The 10,025-nt window shown below is 39.5% G+C and overlaps 1 protein-coding gene across 1 annotated transcript; it reads left to right on the top strand.

Annotated features, from left to right (window-relative positions):
- Positions 1-4,088: 4,088 nt before the first annotated feature.
- LOC118407276 (flavin-containing monooxygenase FMO GS-OX5-like) lies at positions 4,089-8,181 on the top strand. Its single transcript, XM_035807731.1, has 4 exons — positions 4,089-4,288; positions 6,027-6,186; positions 6,858-6,934; positions 7,338-8,181. Exons 1-4 carry the CDS (start codon positions 4,089-4,091, stop codon positions 8,179-8,181), a joined length of 1,281 nt encoding a protein of 426 aa, XP_035663624.1.
- Positions 8,182-10,025: the final 1,844 nt, after the last annotated feature.

Below are 10,025 nucleotides of genomic sequence, written 5' to 3'. Positions count from 1 at the left end.
GACGCGGTCGATCTCGTCTTTGGGCGCGTCTACGACTCTGGCGCTGTTGGCTCATTATCATAACCACATTCCACTGGAAGAAAGAATCTGCCAATACTGTAACTTGAATAAGCTAGAGGATGAGTGTCACTTTATTGTTGACTCTACTGTATACAACAACGAAAGAAACGATAATAAAGGTCATTCATTCATTATTTATTGAAGGTCAATGGCAATTTGGAATTTCTAGAAACATTGTACAAAAATGCGAAAAATTTAAAATAAAGCCAATATTTCCTGAAATTCCACCAAGGTGTAGACGGTCAACTATGTTTAGCGTCCTTACCTCAGACTTTAATTGTCAGGCCGTCTTTCACTGAAAACAAAGCTAAGGTCAAAACAGACCGTGTGAAGCGTTCATGAAGAGTTCTTGCAGCTGTGTGTGAGTGGAAACCTCTTATGTGTTACAAAAATAGTTACGTGAGTTGTTGTGTATTTTCTATGGTATTTTCAGTTGCTACGTTTATGAAAAGCAGTAACATTTAATGTAGTAGTAACACTTAGTAAGAGAAAATTACCACAACGGAGCTAAGCCATTAAATTTACGTATAAGCAATATATGCCCTTATTATTTGCATGTTTTGAATCTGATAGCGTCTTACTAGCCATACACAAAAAAGCTCTTTTTATTAGACGAGAATATGGATTTAATGTAATTGAAGACGTTTGTCATTATTTATTAAACTGAAATATCAATTTGTAAAATTCGGATTTCTCTTAAATCGGATTTTCTACATCTAAACTACTAACATGCGAGTATTATCAAAAATTCATCTTATCTTGAATTTGTTGAGTTCCTTGAAATAGTATTTTTCTTCAAATACAGTTCCAAAACAAGATAATAGGGGGCAGGCTTCCGTACACTAAGATATATATATCACCAAACATTGTAGAGCTTGTCCGCGGGCAAAGATATTAAAACAGGAATTTATGTTACAGCAACAAGGTCAGCCACAAGGAGGCACAAATCAGATCAACAAACCTCCCAGCGTACCAATAGCAGCACAAATGACGTAATAAACATGTCATTAATTCGTTCTCAAGCGCTTTTAGTACCAGCCAAAGGCATCAGCAGCTGTAGGAACTTTACTAAGGCCAAAGCAAGTAAATTTTACTGATGATATCCTCTGCAGACTGAAAATATAGTGAGATGGGTGAAATAAAAGAAAGTTTACCAAATTTCCAAATACAGTAATAAACATTTAAAAAAAAAAAAACAAGAATTGAAGCGACTAAACATCGTATCACAGCCATTAAGGCATTTATTCTTGTATTCAAAAGACGTGAACAAGTTACACTAGCTATAGACTGTGTGGTAGACTGGTATCACTTATTACCAACATGGCAACTACACTCATGGCTTCCATATTAGTGCCACTTTTACAACTATCCAACAAGTTTAACTTCTATAACTACAGTCATTGAGGCATGGCTAGCGTCACTTCTATAAGTACAATCATTTACCTACAACAGAACATATTTGTCCATTTTGGTACTTTCTCGTCCTCTTGACCATCTCCGAAGAAAATCTTTTTTTTTCTGAAACCAGGCAAAAAATAATGCGCGTTTAATGATATCCATAAAATTTACTTGATGTGGCCTTATAATAATTATGTCGCTGCCATGTGTTACCATTGAAGAATGCCGAGGTCTAAAAACCTCATGTTACTCCCACCTGAGTACGTTTGCCCATTTCATCACGAGTTCATGTCAACATCGTTATCTCACGTTCCTACCCCAACACTCTCTCACACGGCGATTAGCGCCAATTTTCCCGCCAAAACATCGACGGTACCATATAGAAAGGGGTGACGCAAGAATAATCGCGTGCTAGAAGGCTTGAAACCGTCGAAAACCGTTTCTTGGTAGGATTTTAGTTAAAATCCGGACAGTTTAGTGGTGGCTACGTTAAGAAAGACTATATACTTGAATTACTGGTATAAAATTACGATTCTCCATGTTATTGTCTCTGCACCCCCATAATTAGTAGAATCATCGCAAGATGGCTGCTTTGAGCCTACAGGACCAATCCAAGGGCTTTGATCGGGGGGTGGGAGACTTTTTAGACTAGCCGTTAAAAATGTGTTCTCTGTCAATTGACAGCAGGATAGCATGTGAAATTTTTATGGTTCAAATCTTTCATTCTTGAGGGAAAAAAATGGCCTTCCTTTTTCTACACATGCATTACTAAAGAAAAAGTCTTCATTTTCTCTACACATGCATTACTTACAATTACGTATGTTTATAATAACTATGCGCCCCCCCCCCCACACACACACTGTATCCAAGTTAACCCCTCCCCCTTTTAAACATACATCGGTAGTGACTGTCTACGCCATTTGTTCAACGTCCAACCGTCAATCGATTATAATCAACACAAGAGACTGTTCTATCAATACACTATCTGCCTGTCACGTCCAATGCCGAGGTTGAAGTGGATTTTAGCGCCATGTTTGTGTGATGTTTGTTGACTGTAGTTATTTGAAGTCAGCGGCCCATCGTGACCTAAGGTACACTCTGAATGTTCTCGGCAGCGGCATAATTTATCTCAATTGTTCGCTCTCGACTGTTTACAGTTGCCAAACGTTAGGCCACAGCAATTGAAATTTATCTTCTGCATCTGCAGAGTGCAAAAATAATGAGATAGGGCGACAAAAAAAGATGTGTAAAAAAAGATGGCTAAATTTTAAAACAGACACCATAAACGTCGTAACAAGATTTGAGGTGACAAAACTTGGCATCACAACTAATTACAAGGGACTCATTCTTGTATTAAAGAAGTGAACTAGCGTTGTAAAAGTAATACTAGTGTTGTACACTGGTATCACTGACCACGTTGGCAACTACAATTATGGCTTTTGTATTGACACTTTTATAACTATCCAACAAGTTTCACTTCTGCAACTATAGTCATGGCTACCTCCCTAGTGTCACTTCTACAAGTATGATTATTAGGCTACAACACAACATGTTTAGCTTATTTCGGTTTATCTGACCATCCCCGAAGAGGAATTAAAATCTTTTATTTTCTTCATGAGATCAGGCGAAAATTGATGAGCGCGCGTATTTCATCCATTAAATTTACTTGCTGTGGCCGTGACCTGATTTCCACACTCCGTTTTTCTGGGACCGCTCATCGATCGAATATTTGAAAGATCACACACGATTTTCAAAGAAAAAGAACAAACTATCATTCATTTTGTATCTGTTGTTGAATTATATTTATACACCTTCAATCATATTACCATTACAAAGTCATGGTTAACAAAAATCCAATTTTCGATGCCTCAGAATTTATAGCAGGGTGCAAAAGTAATTGACAAGAAATGTAATATGTTGAAGTTCAGGATAAAATCTACAAATATGTGAAAATGAGCTTACGTTTGTATGGCTGTTCCTGTATCTGTATCTATATAGCCGGTATAACCGCCATTCGGCGTAACACACCAGCTTCGCAGGCACGCGGCGCGGCAGCAGCTGGTTATATTACACTGAACGATCCGTCACACATAACTTTTGCACATCTATCTGCAAGCGTTCTTTAAAACTATCCAGAGAAGATGCCCCTACTGTGCTTGGTGATAACAAATTCCAATCTACGATACTTCTGGGAAAATACGAATTTTTGAACACATCAATCCTAGCTTGGAAACTGGTACTTGAAGTCATGACTTGTTTTGTCTTGTTTTGTCTGTTCTCCTACAAAAACCACTTTGATTTGACCTCAGCGGAGGTCACCATACTGCAGACGTAACGGGAATAGGATTCGTGCGCGAGATTCTACCCAGCCAAACAAACATCGTAACCCAAATCATACATGCTCAAAACCGACGTATTACTCTACTATCCACCACAGTTTCCGACTCGTTGACCTGCACAGAAAAATTGCTATGACTTTTCAAGAACTGCGACGCACTACTTTGTGCCCGACCTACTTTTGACCACTTGGGTCGCCCATAAATACTGTGTTATGCGACCTCAACTCCAACAGTAAAGTCCAAGGATCGTCAACAACCAATGGTGGCACTAGACGAAAGTGGTCACATAAAATGGTGCTTCGTGTGGCTGTAATCGGCGCGGGCCCGGCCGGCCTGTGCGCGGCTCGCTTTCTGTCTGCGGAACCTGAGCGCTACCTGCCGACCGTGTACGAGCAGACAGCGGCGGTGGGCGGGACCTGGGTGTACACGGACAGGACTGGGACGGGCGAGCACGGACTTCCTGTTCACTCCAGCATGTACAAAAACCTAAGGTACAGCATTCATTCACACCTGTTTGACTTGTAGCTGGTGATAATGATAGTAATCATGATGATGATGATACATCTAGTGTATTATTTGCAGTCCCTAGGTACCCAATATGAGTTATAAATGTTCTCTTGAACTCACGTCTAGTTACATTATTGCCGGCAACTATGCCGAACTATGTATAATGTGTCCATGGATAATACATGCCATTCATTCCATGGTTTTGAAGGTACTTCATCGCTTTTTGTAACGACCAAGTCTAAATTCATGTAGGATATCTTAAGCCGTTCAGGACCTTCCAATGACCTTGTCCCCAAGCCGCTTAGCGATAGGTTCGGCATGGGGGCATTTTCACCAGTTGTTTCAAGACGACAACGGTACTATTCAAAACGAATTCTCAAGCACCCAGGAAGCAGTATGTGCCTTGCTCCCAACCGAGGCCCGAATGATCTCAGACATACGCATAACCACGGCTTGTAACAATTCTATCCTCTAGCCGCACACTCCCAAAATTGACAGAATTACAGCAGATACAACTCTTTGACTAGTCCATATATCCAGCCTTACATTGTGCTTAAGCGTAGTAGCCTCTAGCAATGCAGATGAGTGCTACATGACTCTGAAGCTGTCAATTTGTCAATTTTGGTAGTGTGCGGCTAGAAGATAGAATTCTTACAAGTGGTTATGTGTAGGTCTGTGATCATTCAAGTTCGCACATCACAGGTTCGCGAACTAGTGTAAATTATGTCAGGGGGAATTATAATTAGATATATAGATATATAATAATAGGCAGGTGTTAACATATGCATGCAAAAAAGCAGTTACTCAAGCAACTGGATATGATTTTGGAAACGGTCAGACGTTTCAGATAACATCCACTGTCTTTCTTCAGTGACACTGAAGTTATCTGGAAGAAACTGGTCTTTTATATCTTAACTATGAATGATGACAATTTTAGATGTCAGACACATTGTAAGACAACGTCAAGCAGACAAGCTGAAGGCAATTCGGATTCCAATAGATACAAAAGTAAGGCAAAGTCAAGCTGAGGACAATTTTAGATTTCAATGAGAAACAAATCTAAAACACAGTTAATGCAAATTAGCTCCTGTTGTTTCAGTTACAGGGGGTAAATGTTTTGTTACGAGGGGGGGGGGGGGGCGATGTCCGAAGTCTCTAACTCCCTGTTCGAACCAGCGGGATTCGCGGTCTAGGATATCGGTGGATTGGAGGTTGAAGGAGTGTCCTTGGTTGTGTTTTAGGTGGTTGGAAATGCAAGATGAGTAGCCAGTGGCACTGGGTTAGTCAAATTATAAATATAACAATCGACATCAATTTAGTCATGATAAACCATCATTAACATCATTGTAAGCAGATCTTCTTGCAACACAAATTCTTGAAACAGACATTTCATGTACTATATATAGCATGTTACTTTGGTTCCAGTACTAATATTGAACGATTAGATTTGTGGCGTCGTTGGAAAAATATGGCCATTGGTCACTTAAAGGAAGATGACGACTTAATAATGTCAACATTTAACATGGCAGCTCCCATGGACGACTACGAAAACAAAGCCAAGTCTTGCTACCGTGAACCTGCAAATATCTTGGCTATGAGATCTTCTAATTGAACGGACGTACCGTCATTTCCCTGACAAAAGGGCGCAAACATACTGGCATCTTAACCAAGATCAAGGAATCTTATGGGTTCAAAATTATTTCATTTGTTTTCATCCAAAAGAACAAATCTTCCCAAAGAGGCGATGGTCTTCCAAGACTTTCCTTACGACAGTGGTTTGCCATCTTACCTTCCCCATGAGGAGGTGCTTCGCTACCTAGAGAAGTACGCAAAACACTTCGGACTTCACCAGTATATACAGGTATCCTTTGAATTGCTTACTGTATTCAATATGAAATGTATACACTAGTGAACCTTAATTAACAGAGCAGTAGTTTGTTTGCTAGGCCATGTGATGGGAAACATTATGCATTTGCTGGCAACTTTTTTTGTTGTTGCTTGTTTGTTTTTTTGCTTATCACATATATAGCATCTTTAATCTTGTATGTCCTAGTTCCTGAGCAGAGTTGATGCAGTGAAACCTGTCTGCGTCCATGGCGACGTTAAATGGCAGGTTTGTTTGTTTGTTTGTTTTATTGCGATCTCCATTAGTGTACATCATAAAATCATGCCACTACTCTTCCTGGAGTCATAATAATAAGAATAAATGAAATACATGAAATGAAAAAGAAACAACTTAACATAAAAAGCGGATAATTAGCGTAAAATGATAAGCAGAGGTCAGAGGTCAAAATAAAGAAGTGATCATACATAACGAATAATGAATAGCAGAAGAAGTTAACTTAATTGATTGAAACACAATCCAATCAAAAGTGTACTAATAACACAACATAAATATAGAACTTAGATATACTGAAATATAAAATCATTACCACCATGTGCTCAGGGGTTGTCTTTTGTCTCGTGTTTTCGCAAGCTCTTTTATCCTAGATTTGAACTCAATGTTGTTGTATGATGTCGTTGTGTTTGGCAATGTGTTATACGTTTTTCAAGGTCACGTCATTCAAGGTCACGGCTCCAGACAGCCCAAGCACGGAACAGTTTGATGCAGTCATGGTGTGTAATGGCGGGTACGTAGTCGATTAAACTTCATTTCCAAACTTCACTTTCGTATGGTTTGGCAATTATCAAACCCGGGAACCTATCGCAAAATAAATGAAATGTGATAACTTTTTGGTCACTGTATAGAGAGCATACACATATTCATATTCCAAAGAAATTCTAGAATAACCTTTGAATGAGTGTCGTTACCTACACGAGGCTACTTGTTTTTTCTTGTTACTCCATATAAAGTCGTGAACAATTATTTTCATCTGGTATGCTTAGATGCTTTTATGCAAAGTTAAACAATATCAACATTTAGATGTGCGTAGGCACTCATAATTCTAAAAGTCAATGGAATGATAGATTGTATGCGGAGCGATCTCTTAGGATAAACGGAAGCTTCACTACTAAGTATCCTTCCTCCTGCAGGAGATATTCCGTCCCGTACATTCCGGCCGTCCCCAGTATAGACCAATTCCAGGGCGGGACCATGCACAGCCATGAGTACCGGGTACCAGAACCGTTCCGTGGGAGAAACGTCATCATCATGGGAGCCTTGGCTTCAGGCGTCGACATCTGTGTTGAGCTCGCTCAGGTCGCCGAACATGTCGTCATCAGTCATTCTAACCCACCCACCGTGGAAATACATAACCTGCCTGCAAATGTTACGCAAGCCCCTAGAGTAGAGTGTATCGTGGGTCCTAACACCGTTAGGTTTCAGGACGGGCAAGTGTTTAATGCAGACGACATCGTCTACTGTACAGGTTATAGCCTCAGCTTACCCTTCCTTACTCCTGAATGTGGTATCACTATCAACGAAGGCAGAGCTTACCCACTGTACAAGCATGTTATTAACACCACTTACCCTACTATGTCATTTGTAGGGCTCACACATCATGCCACATCATTCTCTTTATTTCAGCTTGAAGTCAAGCTTGCTTTGGGGGCCTTGGATGGTAGCCTTCGTCTTCCCTCTAAGGCAGTCATGGATCAAGAAATTGACAAAGACTTTAAAACACGTGTAGAGGCAGGCTTAGTTCCACGCCAGGCCCATGATGTATTCCCCCTTTATTTGTCACATATCACCGAGCTAGCCAAGGTGACCCGCCAGCCTGACCCTCTGGGCCAGACTTCTATGGCTATAGACTCCTTCCTGCGTCTGTTTTCTGATCCTCAGCACTTCAGAAATGCAGAATATAAGGTAACAGGACAGGAGACATGGGAAATGGTTCCTCAACAAACTGATAGACAGAAGCAGTCAACCGCAAAGTAAAGGAGGAATATATTGTCCTCTGTCATGGGGTCGGACAGAGCAAATACCCCCAGCATTTTTTTTTAATTTTTTTTCTTTCATAGAGGCCTTAAAAATTCTATTTAGTCTTTCTTGTCATTTGCATACACCTAACATATAGAATATATTGGGTCCATGTGCGTATTACAACGTCATAATGTGAAATTTGGTGTAAAGGTTCCATGGACATATGCCCAAAGGATCTATCAGCACTTTTTGTACGCCACACTTTTGTATGCATCTTTTGTATCTATTTCGGGGGGCTGGGGGACATTTTAGATTAACTACATATTTTTTGCTTCTACTACTATAGATGCTCTGTTATTAAAGGAAAATGGCCTGAAAATCTGCATTAAGGTGGTAGGGTACATGCCCACAGGACTTTATTCGGGCTTTTGGCAAACACTACTTTAACATTGTTCAATTTGGGATTTTTGGTCATTTTTACAAATATATATGCAAATAACCAAATAACCCGAAACTTAGTATAAAGGTACGAAAAGCACGTGCCCATAGGCTAATGGCATATATACCACTTCCATATTATTGAAAAAAATGGTATTTTTGCCCATTTCTAGAAAAATGTGTATTTTGGGTTTCTGTGTCAAGACATGAAAGCCAAATGACCTGGAATTCCGTGTAGGGGTATCTTTTACACTAATAGTCCACTTTGCATAGGTATTACGGGAGAGTCCATTTCTTAATTAGGGAGGGGGCTGAAAAAAATCATGTTGGAGTGATTTCGGATTTTCGCAAAAAGGTGATAAGGAACAGTCCACTTTTGAATTTGGAGGGAGATGGAGTGAAATGCTGCACTTGTTCATGAGCAAATTTCTAGTTGATTGATTTTTACTCACTGTAGTATTGGTGAAAACAAGGAATATATGTTATTGGTTTAGAGAATTATCATGTCAACTATGATTTAATACAAGAAAATATGTGACTTTTAATTTTCAACTGTTTTTAAAGAAGAAGTCAAACCCCGAAATAGTAGCATAAGTTTAGAACCCTATTATATATGCTGTATGTACATTCAATCACTTAATCTTTGTATGTTAGACCTTAGGTTATTTACCTGTTTTCAATCCCTTCATGTATTTTATTTTGTTCACTTGAAATTAGCTCAATGGGTATGGATTTGCAATAAACGTTATATATATATTCTCACTAGGCTCCTTGACTACAATTTTTTATGCTTCAGGTCATAGTGACTAGATATTCATTTGATTTCCTTTATGTGTCCTATGCAGCCACAAAAGTATACCAGAACTGAGTTACATTCAACGTTTTACTGAATATATTTGTCTGTATACAATATTACACGCTTATGAATTAATAAACAACAGCTACGGAAGCAAACGCTGCCCTATTTTTAACAGACACAACTATGTTTTGGGAAATACAGCACTAATGCCATGGCGTGAACCAAACCAGACCTGTGTTTCAGTACAGTCCCTTAAGTATTGGAGTTACTGTTGTTTCAAGTAACCGGTAACCAACCTCGGGCTCGTTTGGCCTGTGATTCTTTCTATACTCTCAGTTGATAGAAGTATTTGCGTGGAAAACATGCTGAATTCTTTTTGGACCTAGGGTTTATGCTCGAGCAGCAGTAACTTTGCTCAAAGGTTTTCTATAATGTAGTGCGGGTAGGTACAGGACCCAAAATGAATATCACCACCAAAAACATCATGTAATACCTAAACAACACATTCAGTGGCAATGCATGGTGGCTTAAAGGCACAGACTTACAGCTTACTAAAGTCTATGTGAAGCGCTTAAGGGCCGGTGCAGAATGTCTTTTATTACTGCAACAGCAAATTAAAATT

The sequence above is a fragment of the Branchiostoma floridae genome, unplaced genomic scaffold, assembly GCF_000003815.2.
Source record: "Branchiostoma floridae strain S238N-H82 unplaced genomic scaffold, Bfl_VNyyK Sc7u5tJ_1152, whole genome shotgun sequence".
Classification (NCBI taxonomy): domain Eukaryota; kingdom Metazoa; phylum Chordata; class Leptocardii; order Amphioxiformes; family Branchiostomatidae; genus Branchiostoma; species Branchiostoma floridae.
This window is presented reverse-complemented; position numbering and strand designations above follow the sequence as displayed.